The sequence below is a fragment of the Cavia porcellus genome, unplaced genomic scaffold (genome assembly GCF_034190915.1).
Source record: "Cavia porcellus strain 051 isolate PalLab524CR breed Dunkin Hartley unplaced genomic scaffold, mCavPor4.1 scaffold_10, whole genome shotgun sequence".
Classification (NCBI taxonomy): domain Eukaryota; kingdom Metazoa; phylum Chordata; class Mammalia; order Rodentia; family Caviidae; genus Cavia; species Cavia porcellus.
The window spans coordinates 34,862,006-34,876,444 of NW_026947493.1; the positions used below are offsets into that span (position 1 = coordinate 34,862,006).

At 38.1% G+C, this 14,439-nt stretch overlaps 1 protein-coding gene across 6 annotated transcripts in view; it reads left to right on the plus strand.

Moving 5' to 3' along the window:
* Nucleotides 1-14,439, plus strand: part of Cacna2d3 (calcium voltage-gated channel auxiliary subunit alpha2delta 3) — an 839,385-nt gene that overhangs the window by 373,352 nt on the left and 451,594 nt on the right. For all 6 annotated transcript variants that reach the window (XR_010050128.1, XM_063257292.1, XM_063257291.1 and 3 more), the window contains one exon: nucleotides 551-625. Coding sequence is in view for 5 of the 6 variants with exons in the window: in XM_063257292.1 (XP_063113362.1) it covers nucleotides 551-625 (75 nt within the window). In the remaining variant the exon portion in view is untranslated. The remainder of the gene's footprint in view (nucleotides 1-550; nucleotides 626-14,439) is intronic.

The following is a 14,439-nucleotide window of genomic DNA, read 5'->3' on the forward strand; positions in this document are numbered from 1 at the left end:
CTTTGGATAGCCTTAAAAAAGATGGCAAGCAGGTGTTGCTAAATCATGGTTGATGCTATCACTGTTCGTGGGCAGTACCATCACCAATAGCCTGCCCTTCCAGAGTGACTGGAGGGCACCAAAGTCTCTTCTTTCCTTTATTCTGTCCCCACTTGTGTGTGACCCACACATTTCCTTCTGTTCTCTCCCATCCAGAGATGGGAGCTCAGGTCGCTCTAGGATGCTCTTCAGGGCCAGCTGCTTCCTGGGCTGTCAACCACATCCACAGAACTTTTAGAGTTTTTTGGCCACTCCTGAAGGATGATCTGCAACCCTGATATATTCAAGTACATGCTCCAGAAATTTCCCAAACAACAAAAGAATAAAGTTTATGTTTACCACTTAATTACTGTTTTTTATAGAAGTACCTATGGGAAAAGCCACTACATATGAGCATATTGGATCTATACTTGTACTCCTTTTTATGTGTTTGTGTACTCTTCAATTATTAATTAGTCTCATTTTAGTCCCTAATCAACTGTTTCCTCTTGGCTGTTTCTTCTCTTTGCAGTATAACGAGGAACTGCACTACGTTGAACCTTGCCTGAATGGAACACTGGTGCAAGCTGACAGGACAAACAAAGAGGTAGGGCTGCCACCTGGCAGGGACATCAGCCTGTGGTGTATGATCACATCTTCGTGGTGATGTTTACAGTAGGTTCATCTGTATTGCAAAACTCAATCTTCTGTGGTGTCTAATCATCGTGGCCCTTGTAGCACCAGGGTGCATAGTGTTCTGAAGAAGTACAGGTAAAATCATGGTACTGAAATGGTTACCTTGAGATGAGATACTTACTAGTTCTCAAACGATCACATTATTTGTTTTCCTCTTCTTCTGTGTCCTGTATGTGCTTGACACCCATTTTGGCATAATTGAAAGAGCATGGTTCTTGCTGAGATTTCAAAGAGCATTTAATTCACTTTTACTTGTTGTAATTGACTAAATAATCTTTGTGATACCTATTGGGGTAACTTGTCATGTTTAGAAGGTAGACTTAGAGAAGAGAAGATGTTTACTTAGTGCCATATTCTAAATGTTCTAAGAATTATCTCTTCTATAAATATTGTATAACAAAAGGATACTCTTAAGGTTAATGGAAAATCTTAGGAAATGGGACAGGAGTTTCTTTGCCTGAGAGAACATTCTAGAATAATTCCTAAAACAGACTTTTATGCAATAAATTCTGATTTTCTTTGGTCACCTTTAAATTTATTAATACATTTAGCACAGTCCCACTCTATACCACACAAACAGGACCATTTGAAACTTCAGGGAGGTGGTCTTGTTGTTGTTACAACCCAGTCATTGCTCATAGGATGCATGGTTGCCCTACTCACACAGGACTTTCTTCCTTTGGAGAGCAGACCCAGTGATAGGGCTGAGGACGTAGACCCAGGCCAGCTATGAGGCACTGGGCACACAAAACCATGGGAATACCTTCTATACTCTTCCCCGTACCCATAAATAGCATTGGACAAACTCTCTGTGTTTTCTGTGATAAAGAAGAGGAAGGTGGCCTTCTTTTTGGCCTACCTATTGGGCCTTATATCATAATCCAAGTATGACTTTGTATTATTTCTTAGTATGACTACTAAGAAAAAAAGATTAAACAGGATCCTGATTCCAATAATGTAAAATTCTTACTGCACAATGAAATTTGAAAGATCACTTTTCATTCCAAGGACCAGGAGAACCCTCTGTCTCAGTATGGGTGTGTTATTTGTATGTCTTAGATGCAGTTGGTAAAAGAGCTTATTTTGGGTGTCTCTCTGAGAGTGAATAACAGTATAGGAAGAAATTCATTCCAGTTGAAATGCAGAGTGAGAGCTCATATGTGAGCTTTGATTTTTTGATAGGTAGACACCATAACAAGCTTCATTTTTAGAAGAAAAAAATGGGGGTCATAGTGGTTCAGAGAACAAGCGTATTGTGGGAGTGTTCAGTTGTGGTTCTGTTCTAGGCTGAGGTAGGAAAAATTACTTAAACCTATTATTAGATTTCTCTAAGAGCTCCCCTTATTTGGCCATTATCTAGATAAAAATTGAACCCTTTTCTGATATTTAAATATTAGGCTCCAATAGGTGTTAAATAATGTTTCCCACATTAAACAGAAAAGATAGTTAATTAATTAAATCCTTTGATAAGGTAGCTTAAGAAAAAAAGGGATGGCTGTGTGATGCTTAAAGGTATGATGAGTCTTATGAATGAAAAATTATTAAAGAAAGTGGGATAAGAAATATGTTTAAAATTCCCTGGGAGTTTATAGATAGTGAACATCCACATATCAGTCAGGTCCCTTTCTTTCAAAAATAAAATGCAGACAACACATCAGACACATAAGGAGTACTCTGAAAGGTGGAAAGGAAAAGGTGAATTCTGAAGGAGCCTTGGGACTTAACATGGAGGTGGGATTTCTGGTTTCCTAATTGACCTCTGTGTATCCCAAGTACAGTTTTCCAAAGTTACCTACCTTGATATCTCTCTCTCTCTCTCTCTCTCTCTCTCTCTCTCACACACACACACACACACACACACACACACACACACACACACACATCTCTTCCCAGAGAAGGACCACACAAAACCTGGTGGACATACCTTCTGTACTTTATCCCATACCAGTAAATAACAGTAGATCAACTCTGTGCTTTCTATGATGCAGAAGGGAAGGTGGCCTTCCTTTTTGGTCACTACAGATTTCTACCGGACATTTAAAAAAGAATTAATACCAGTTTGTACAGTATCTTCCATAAAGACAGGACTCATTTTGTAAGGCTATTATTTCTCTAAAAAACTGAAGACAGTACAGAAAAAGAAAAGCGTTAACTAGCATTCCTTATGAACTTACATGCAAAAATCTTTAACAAAATGTTAGCACAAAAAATCTAAGAATGTATATAAAGTAGAGTTTGTCCCATATATGCAAGGCTGATTTAACATCAACGTCAAATCAATCTATGTAACCCACCATCCTAGAGAAAAATAAAATGATTATAACATTTGACTGAGAAAGAACATTTGATAAAATTCAGCACCCACTCACAATTAAAGAAAAAACACCTCAGGAAACTGCTAATAAACAATAACTTTCCTTAAATTGATGAAAACCATCTATAGAAACCTATAGTTAATTTCAAACTTGACAGTTTGCAAGCTTTTCCACTTAAGATTGGGAATAGTTAAGAATGTTGCTTACAGATATACTGTCATTCAACATAATGTTGTAAACTTTAGCCAGACTAAAACAGATCAGTTAGGAAGAAGAAATAAAATTGTCTCTGTTTTCAGATGAACAACTATATATGTGAAAAATTTTAAAGAATCAACCAAAGAAAATTTAGAATTGGTGAGTTCAGCAAGGTTTCATACACAAGATCAACACCAAAGGTTGGGTGTGGTGGCATAGAACTGTAATCGCAGAGCTCTGGAGGCTAAGGCAGGCACATCTTGAATTCAGGCCCAGCCTGGGCAAGTTAGTAACTTAGTAGGACTATGATTTAAAATTTTAAAAATATTTTTTCAAGGGCCAGGGATAGAAAGGGTCTGAGCTCACTTCTCAGTAATGCCTCCCAAATGAAATCACATTTATATATGTGAGTTTATTTGAAATGCTTAGGATTGGAAGCATTTCAGATTTCAGATTTTTCAGAGTGTATAATATTTGAAGACTACTGGATGAATACCCATAAGCATAAGTTCTGAAGTCGTACATCTACCAAAATCAGAATCTTAAAATCAGTTTAAAATGAAGACCCTCAAAAAGTTTCCAATATAGTGTTTTGTGATTTTGGATTAGGGATACTCACACTATACTAACAGTGAAATACGGAAACCAAAATTCAAAGCATAACTACCATTTATCGTTGCCCCCCCCAAAAATAAACAAAACATGTATAGGTTTTGTGTGCTGCAAATTAAAAATACTGATGGAAGAAAAGAAAGACCTAAAGAAATGGAGAGACTTCCCATGTTGATAAATAAGAAGAGTCAACATTGTAAAGATTTCCGTTCTCTTCAACTAGATCTGTGGACTTACTCCCAGCAGTTTCATAGATATAGACAAGAATGTTGTAAAACTTACTAGAAAGGCACAGGCCTGAATGTTAAAAGGAGCTTGCAAAAAGATGATAAAGCAGGCAGAATTAAAATTATTCACTTTAAGGCTTTTTATGTAGTAACAGTAATGAAGTGAATGTGGCATTGGCTAGGGAAATGTGGCATGTAGGTCAGTGGAACAAAACAGAAATCAGAGACATGGCACTCAAGCCAATACAGCCAACTAATTTTTGACAAACATGCAAAAACAGTTCCATGGAAGAAAGATACCCTTTTCAACAAATGAAACTGGAGCAGTTAAACATCCATTGATGAAAACAAAAACCAAAAATAAAATTAACCTTCACCTAAACCTTATAACTTGAACAACTTTTAGGTCAAATGGATCTAAGAGTTAAGTGAAAAACGTGCACCTATTACTTTATGGAGAAAAGGGAAAATCTTCAGGACATAGATATGAGCGAAAACTTCTTAGGCTTTATATCAAAATTAAAATCCACGAAAGGAAAATTTCATAATGTTTTTTTAAAAAGTGAAAATTTAAATGAAAATAAAACAAAACTCTTGCTTAGTGAAAGATTATACTGAAAGAGAAAAACAGATGAGCCACAAATTGGGATAAGTGTTTGCAAACCACATATGTGATAAAGAACAAGTACATAGGGAGTATACAAATAATTCTCAAAAACTCAGCAGTAATAAACAATCCCATTGGAAAATGGACAAAAGCCACAAAATAGTTTTTACTAAAGAGGACATACATGTGGCAAACAAATACATGAAATATATAAAATATCTCTGGCAAATGCAAGTTACAACCACAATGACACATAACACCTGTCAGAATGGCTAGGCTAAAAAACAAAAGAATTAAAGAATAAAAATCAGCAGATGTTGATGAGAATCTGGGTCACTCCTATACTGATGGTAGGAATGTAAAATGGTACAGCCGTTGTGGAAAAGAGCTTGGCAGAGTCTTATAAAACTAAACATGGAACTCATGAGTGTTTCAGAAATTGCATTCTTGGGCATTTATCTCGGAAGGATGAAATACAGTGTTCATACAAAGTTTAGCGTAACAACCAGCAATTAGAAATAACTGAGATATCCTTCAGTGAATAACTGATTCAACAAGTTGTATGACATCCATTCTATGGAATATGATTCAGCAATTAAAAACAACTAACTATTGATACGTGCAGTATCTTAAAGGAGTTTTGCGGGGGAGGAACTGGGGATCAAACTCATGACCTCGTGCTTACTAAGCAGGTGCTTACGCCAGTGAGCTAAATCCCTGTCCCTCTTGAATGAATATTTTAATCTCTGGGGAAGTGTTATGAGTCAAAGTATCAAATCCTAAAAGAACATACACTGTATGATTTCATTCATGTAAGTTTCTTAAACTATAGAATTATAGAAACAGAGACTCAGTTAGTGGTTGCCTGAGATTGGAAGAGGCGTGAGGAGAGATCAGTGCAGCTCTTCAAAAGCTACACAAGAGCCCTAAAAGTGCTGATGGAATGTTCTGTATCTTGGCCATATCAACTGCAGTCCCTTGTTGTATGGTCAGATATAATTTGCAGCATGCCGTTAGAATGCTGGGGAAAGCTGTGCGGCATTCACGTTATCTCCTAATGAGGCTGTTGATCTGGAATCACCTCAAAATGCTAAAGGTCAATTAAGAATAAAAGGAGCTCTTTAAAGGAGATTGTATCAAATGAGAGCAAACAATTGTGTAATGTACGTTAGGTTGCTTAATTATTTGTCAAAAGTACTAATGATAATTTATTTACCAAGGCAAAAAGTTCCTATGCTTTGGGGTTTATGGGTCTTTTTATTTGGAGAAAAACTCAGAAGACAAAGCATTTATTTTCAGATATTTTAAGATAAAAATGAACTACATTGGATTACTTGGAAAGGTTCTATTTTTATCATTCAGTGGTAAGCCATGGATATTCAATACTCAATAACAATTGACCAAGACTATTAAAGTGATGAAAAGCAAAATTGAAACTTACATATACTTTCTAAACTGCAGATTCCTGGGGTGGAAGACTGCACTCAAGGCCTCATTTCTGCTGTTGGGGGTCCTCCCTCTCCCAATTTCATACCTGGGCGTGAGGTCTTGAGGGTCTGTGGAGTTTTTATTTCGTCTTTTAAAGGTATTATTTACTATCTGGAGGAAGTTTTACTTTACTTTATTATATACCAATAATTGGCTGATTTTTTTCCTTTTCAATTTTTTATTTTAAAAAGAATAAACAGTAAAAATATGATAGAAAATAATCAGGACAAGATAGCAGAGTAACTGTTAATACATTGTGTAATGTTATATTCAAAGTAGTTGCTCAGATTACAAGCTATTGCCATGAAAAATGGGTCCAACAATATAAGCACAAACCTTTCTTTTCAATGAACTAATTGAAATTAGTAAAATATCATATATTTATACATATTTTTTTCTTTTCCCTTTCTTTTTTTCTCCTTTCCCCTATCTCAGTTTCTCTTTCCTTTTAAACAGTTTGTCCTCATTTCACAGTATCTGCTGTACATTTTGGGTCTTATTTACTCTTTTAGTTTCTTACACTGTGGAGACAATATGGTGTTTACACATGTGAATCTAATTTCTTTCATTTATGAGTATGGTCTCAAGTTGCTTGACAAATTGGATAAGGCTGGAGTTCAGATATAGGATTCAAGTGCGTAAACTCTCATTATAATCTGCTTCAGCCCTTCTGAGCCATTCATCAGACCTTAAAATATACCTCCTGTGGTCTCTGCGGGGAGCAGAGGAGGAAAGAAGAGGAAGAAGGGTGATATGGTTTTTCTCTGGTTTTATAATGAAGATGTCCCGAAATCCACTGAATTTCATGGCTCTGTTTAAGATTCATCTGTTAGTATTTGTTGCAGTCTCCACTGATCTTAGCGACCCACATAATTCTCATCTTCCTTGACAGTTTTGATCTTTTCCCATGGGATTAGAAGACACTGAAGCTCCATGAACTAACAAAAGCCCACATCAGAATTACTGACTTTTCCTCAGGCTGAGCTTTGTCAAGGAGGCAGCCTGTGTTCTAAAACTTCCTGCCCTCCATGGCCGAAGGAACAGTGCACAGTTTGCCAGTATCAAAGGGGTGAGGGGCATGCTACAAACAGTAAGCAGAAATGGGGCCCGCATAGCAGTGAGTGTCACCTGCCCAAACACCAAGGGAGGAAAAGTTAATAGAACAAACACTAACTTGTTTTTATTTAGTTCAAAATTAGTACAAAAATATAGTAATGATTGCTTTTTAAAATGTCATGATTATATTAGCAGATGTCTTTTTTTTTCTTTTAATTGGTACCAGGGATCAAACTCACAACCACGTGCTTGCAAGGCAGACACTTACGCCACTGAGCTCTAAACTTGCAGCCCTGTAAAATGTCATGATTATATTAAAAATAAACAGAAAAAATATGAACAAACTAAATGTAAATAAATTCTAGATTGAATGTAATTTAACACATTATGGCTTTAAAGAAGAATAAAGTGGCCTTATGTATCTAGCCATAAAAGAGTAATAATGATATGCAGTTAGGTAAATTACAAAATTGTATGTTTTGTGATTTCTGTTTAGTTTGCTTAAAGATAGAAGGAGAGGAAAATGGGGACAGGGGAAACTGTCTTTACACTGAGTCCAAATTATTTGCAATAAAAATAATACTTTTTAATAGTTTCCTATTACTGACATTAATACAAATATTTAAAATAAATGACACTTTAAGAACTCTAAACACTGACCCAATTGTTTTTGTATGATTTTGAGGACTTGCTTTCTGTTACTTTTCAGATAGAGTTTTTCCTTTTTAAATAGGCTGATTTCTACTTCACCAGCCACATTTTAACTCTGAATTACCTACTGACACAAATCAATTTAAATGCTGTTGCTTTAGTGGTTCAAGTGATGCACAATACATTTCTTAGTTCCTTTGAGGGGGCTTTGTAGAATTGAAGTTATCAAAATGATGATTTAGGGATCATTTTTTTTTTTTTTTTGTCTTTTTCGGCAGTCGTGAGTTCAATCCCTGGTACCGATAAAAACGAAAAAGACTTAGGGATCATTTCTGTGAGGGGTATGCCCCAGAAACTCTAATTATTGCCCTCTTCATATTATGTATTTATATTTATTTCATAAAATTCACTTGTTTGAAAATAGCAAAATTACTACTGGGACACTGTCTAGGTTAGACAATACAGGACAAGCAAAGTTTGGGTCAAAATTGTCAATATAATTAAAATTATTTTCATCAGTTTCTACTTCAGTTTAGTAAATTTCAGCAAACTCTGTTGAAATCCAGATAACAAATATTTGAACCTTTATGGACTGCTCATTTTGGATCAGTGGTCAGATTGTAGTGTGACAGCAGCCAAAGGAACATCTAAATGAATGGAGATAGCTGTGTTGCAATAAAACTTTATTTACAAAAATAGGCAGTAGGCAAAAGGATGGTGCATGAGCTGTGGTGTGTCAACTGCTAGTACAAACTGTGCACAGGAATAGAAGAAGTCTAGTGAGTAAGAATTTATACCCATCTCTGGTTAAAAGCTTTCACAAAGGTACACATAGAAATGAGGCATTGAACATTTCAGTGAATTTGGTAATTTTTCATCATTTTTCTCATTAACTCTTTTGGAAATGAAAGTTTGGATTTAATCTCCACCTTGGAATTAATTTCTGTCTTGAATAAACTTGACAGTTCATTGATTTTTTTTTATTTTTCTATCTAACTAGAAGACAAGAAGTCATGGGTATGTGTTGTAAGTAGAAATAGGTATAAAAATAATAATATCAGTAATATATATAGCATTGTAGAATTTCAAAAATACCTATTTCGTTGCCATGATTATTTCTGCTATTATCCTCAACTTATACATTTAGAATGTTGGACCCATATATATTTGGCCAGCTGATTCCACAGATGAATGGATATGTAGGAATATTTATATAACTTATACGAGTATGTATAATCTTTAAGTACAATACTATGTTGTTGGCACTTATCTTAGGATTCCAAATAGTATCTTACTATCTTCACTGTTTGAGCAGATAGAGATATCTTTGTGATCTGGTTAAGCCCTATTTAACTCTTCTACTATTTAGCCTGTAGAATAAAGCCAAATTTTGACTTATATGTTAAAACAGGATTGTTTGAATATGGCATGATGGAATTTTCTATGGGGTAAGGCATCTTTATGGAACTGAGGTAGTCACCTTAGTTAAAAAAAAATTGATATAAAGTGAAAAGTGAAAAAATGCACAAGTTTGATCATCATTTATTTCCATCAATGTGGGAATCTGTTGATTTCTTTATCATGGACTTTTATATTCCAGCACATGGCCAAGTCTACTGAAAGATGTGCAGGTGTGTGTGAGAAAGAGAAAGAAACAGACAGACACAGCCAGCAAGAGTCAGAGACAGACAGAGACGGAGACACTGATTGTGGGTATAGATGGGCTTCTTCTTCCTCCTTCTTTCTGTCACTTAGCAAAGGTAGAGACTAATCATACAAAAAAGATACCTTACTGTTGCCTAGCTGTGACCTGGTAGTTTTGCCTCTATAATTTCCCCCCAATATCCAGGCAGGAGAGATTTTAGAGCCTACCTTTTGGAAGCTTTGACTTCTGGTCCCATAGTGTCCCATGTCTATGTTTTGATTTGCCTTCTGTCATAGCAATACATTGTATGGATACAATCTAGATATCTCCCCAAACCTCATGTCCTCACAGATAGGGCTTTTGGAAGTGACTAGAGTGTGTAAATATGGACTATGGATGTGTAATGGCTGAATCATTTCTTTGATTGGATTAGCATAGCTCTGGCTGTGACTGAATGGATTTACTAAAGATAGAAACCCACTTTAAGTGTGAGTGGCTTTAACCACTAGACCTGAATGGATTACAAAGGGGAAGGGGGGCTTGCTGTCTGCCGCTGCCTGCCTGCCTGCCATGCCATGCACTGTTTTCCTCTGTGATGCCTCTTTGCCATGCTTCTCTGCCTTAAAGTCAGTGAAGTATGTACTGAAACTTGGACAAACTGTGAGATAAAATAAATCTTTCCTCTTTTTAACTTGTGGGTGTTATTTTGTCCTACCAATAAAAAGTAACTAAGACACCCTTTACAGCTGCTTGCCCAAACTCTATCTGAACATCTTGTCATGTATACAAACTGCTCCTTCCCAGGGCTTCTTCCCTGGGATTTTGTCTTGCTGTTTGAAGTTCTGCAGAGTATTGAGTTAGCAATGAAGGCACTGATCAAACCCTGGCACCCTGAGGTATAGTTATGTGCCCACGGATAACCATATTTCTTCCCATAAATATTCAAATCTGATATACTCAAGAGTTCACCTGTACATTCACTGCTGGGACTACAGCAGGGAGCAAAGGTCTTTGCTCTGGAAAGGGCCCTCTCACTCTGAGTCTGTATACTCTTACTTGTAATACAAGTTTAAAAGTTTAGCTGTTAACTACTAATGAAAAGTACCTTGGTGGGAAGGGAGGGGCAGGAAGACCAATCTGCACCCCTCATTCTAGGGCTGGGGCCTCCATTTACCCACGTGTTCAAAGAAAATCTACATGACATCCCCAGTATCCTGAGAGAAGGAGTGTGATAGCCTGATAGCGGGGAGGGAAGGGCACTCTGTAGATAAAATAGCTCACAGAATTCATAGCCCTAGATCCTGAGTTTCTATGATTTTGATATTACTTAAACAAAATAGTTATAGCAGAATACATGTATTTCAATAGCTATATTATTCATTATGACAATTTTGAGTTCGGAGGTGAATTTAAATTCTTCTCAGTATTCTTTTAGAGGGAGAAGGTGAATACTTTTAGATGTGAAAGCACCGAATGCTTAAGAGGTAAGTTAATGCAGCTTTGAGGCTTAGCCTCGGTAACCAGCAGTGGGACAGTAGCATGTCACACGGTGGCTCTGTGAGCTTCCATTTTCCGTCCATAGGATGAGGCCATTATCCCCTGCCTGCACACACCTGTCACATGTTTGGGAAGTCCGTGAGATAAGCTTTAAAGCACCAGAGCCTAGCAGCTTAAATATGCTTGAGATTGGTTGTATACTTAAGCAGTGATAACCGTTAGTGCTTTCTTAAGAAGCATTTGTACCCAAATGGTTAGCATACAGAAAGACCCCGTATAGACAAGATAACTAATTTCCAGAACAGACACTTCCCAGGCGTCGCAGGGAGACACATCTTCCTGTGTCAGGTCCTCACGTGCAGCCATTGCCTCTAACTCACCTACTTCTGACATTTTTTATCCAGTATCTAAATTATCCAGCCAATATGGGCTGTTTCTGATTAATCACAGATATTTGGTTAATGAGAATGGAAATTTTAGCTTAGAATGTGGCACAGATAGGTCATCACTTCAATACACCCTCATGTCCTTGGCTGTCAGTTTGCAGAATGATCTCTGAGTAAAATGTGACCTCACAGCATGCAGCAGCACCCAGCCTACTCTGCAGATCACTCTGAAATTTGCAGCATAAAACAGTCTGTGACTGTGGTTATGAGGTTCTGGGTTTTGACAGCCGACATCTGATATCTGAGAAACTGGCCTTAGTTTTTAGTTTAGCGGTAGATGTTACTGCTAGAAAGACCTAAGGAAGTACAGTCCCTTGTGGAGAGGGCATTGGCTATTCTGCTTATGCCTATCACGTTGCAGTGCTGTCAGGATAACAGGCTGCAGTCATGCCATCCCATCATGCTTGGGAAGCTGACTCCTTACTTTGCAGAGATTCTTCTCTTTCATTTGTTCATCACATGCTCTCAGGAGGGAAAAATAAAGCCCTTGGATCACATATTTTGTATTGGATGAAATGAATTCAGGGTGAGTTGCTCAGAAAAAAAATCTATTAGTAGATATCTACTAGTTGCTATTTTGTAGATCAAAAATTTGTCACATGTCAGCAGTTTCCTGTGAGTGCAGTCTGATAGTTCAGTGTTCTGTTAAATGTTGTGGGCTTGTTCCTTTTAGAGGAGGTGACCTCAGGTGTAACACAGTAACCTGCATGCCCCCCCCATTTGATTGTGTTGTGGATTCCATTAATAAGGAGCCATACAGGAGAGTACCTGAGTATGTTTTGTCTTCCTGCTGCTTCAAGTAATTAAAGTAACCAGTAAGAAAAAAAGAAATACCAGCAGACAAAACAGTGGGCTTTCAAATGAATGCAGGGAGTAGCCTGGTGGCCTGCCTCTCTCTGCCTTTGTTTTTGCTGGGTTAGGCCTGTTGCCCAATCTAGATAAAATGAGCCATGAGATATCACTGGAGGTTTAAATGCTCGTGATTTCACTCTGTGCTTTTCTTTAGATGTGGGTCTGGGTGTAAGGCCATCAGAGCATTATCTAATCACCTTGTCAGTGGCAGAGCCTTCTGAGGAGAAGAGGAGGATCTCAGGGGTCTCTTGCGTCAGCTCTGATCGCTAAGCCTATAGAAGACCCTCCAGAAACCAGGCCCAGACTATACGCAATTCTGGCCAAGGGTCCTGGTAGAATAAGCCAGAGGACTTAGGCAGTGAAGCAAATTGCTTCATCTCAGTAGTGCCCTGAAAAATAGCAGAAGCCTCCTGTGGGTTTGCTCCCTCCCCTAAGATTCCCTTGTTCTGTGCTTGGGTCAGGTTGCTGGTCCAAGAGCTTCTTTTGCACTTAACATGTGGGCTGCACAAAGCAGAAGGCATTTCCACTTGTGTATTTGCCTCTTATCTTCAGAGAGAGTTGTTCCTCTGTTGGTAATACTTAAAAGATTTGCCTTAAGTCTAGCAGATTTTCTGGGTATTTGCTTCAAACCCTTGCTGGGTTGAGCTGTATTGACCTCATTTAACAGCCAGCTGGGTCTTGCTGGGGAGCATGCAGCAGAAATCAGCCATCCTGGTTGGAGCTGATTTCTCATTATCATTTCACTGGGGAGTCAGAAGCCAATGCCAGGCTTTTCTTCAAGAGCAGAGTGGGGATCTGCAGACTGCCAAGACCCAAGATAACTAGTGTGCTGTGAGGCACCCAGGGTGCTGACTTACAGCTCCACCTCCTGTTGCACATTGTGTTTGGCTTTGCTTCTTCAGCAGGCTTCCTGTGCTGCATCTGTGTCAGGTGAGTGTCTAAGGAGCTGAGAGAAGACGTGGGGCCTTCATCGAGCGTAGCCTGTACTCACTGCTGGAAGCATTCTAGTCACCATGCTCTGATTGCCCAGAGATCTCTTCCCATCTGACTTACTTTGATTGGAGCACAGTGTGGCACGTGTGTGTGTGTGTTATAACAAAATCACACAGAGTTGTGTGATTCAGAGTAATTGAAACCACATACTTGCGGCATTTTCATTGTAGACACATCATGGTGGATGGGACTGGGTTACACTTCACGCTGTGTGTGTGTGTGTGTGCGCGCGCACACACACACATGTGCTTTCTGGTGCTGGAGACCAAACCCAGGGCCTTGCCACTGAGCTGTGTTCCCAGTCCCCCCTCCTTTATGTTGAACCCAGCCTGGGTTCAAACTTGTGATTCTCCTGCTTCAGCTTTGCAGTGTGCTGAGATTACAGGCATGTACCATCATGCTTGGATACTGTATGCACTTTGATTTAAATAGTTCCTGAATTCTCATTCTGATTGTCAAGGTGGCAAATTACCAGAATTTTCTTGGTCTGAGACCCCAGGAACGTTTAAAAAAGTATGTAGTTTTTTGAGTTCACCTGAAGCCAACTGGATCAGAACCTCTCACTCAGCCTAGAGGCCTTGGACATTTTTAACAAGATTCCAAGGAATTCCACATCACTCTGTTCTCTAACGTAGTATTAAACAGTGAGGGCCCAGAACAATCCCAAATGATATACTCCAGTCATTCTGTGACCTGCTTGGATTTGTCTGAAAGCACAAATTCCATGACTATGACCTCTGGTCTTGCTACTGCTCAAATCAAGCCCTTGAAACTCAGATTTAAATGTCTGATGCATCTGGAGAGTTAAAATAGTAAATATTTCATGGTTAGGATTTGCCTCTTAAATCTGTACATTTCCTCTTGATCTTTGACATTAGGTAATTGTCTTAACCAGTAAATCAAACTAATAGTTGTGAAGAATTCTTTGCCAAGTTGCCAGTTTAAAAGACAATTTTTTGTTAATGACCTTTTGGGAGGTTGAGAAACATGGCTAAGCATTGATGAGCACTGATAGAGACAAAAAAAAAAAGAATCTATAAATACTGCATTGTCTGGCTCCTATCCTTGTGTCTCCCCTAAGCCTTAGTTGCTATCAGGATGTGGTACATTATTTTCAAGACTCTTGTTTGAATATGAT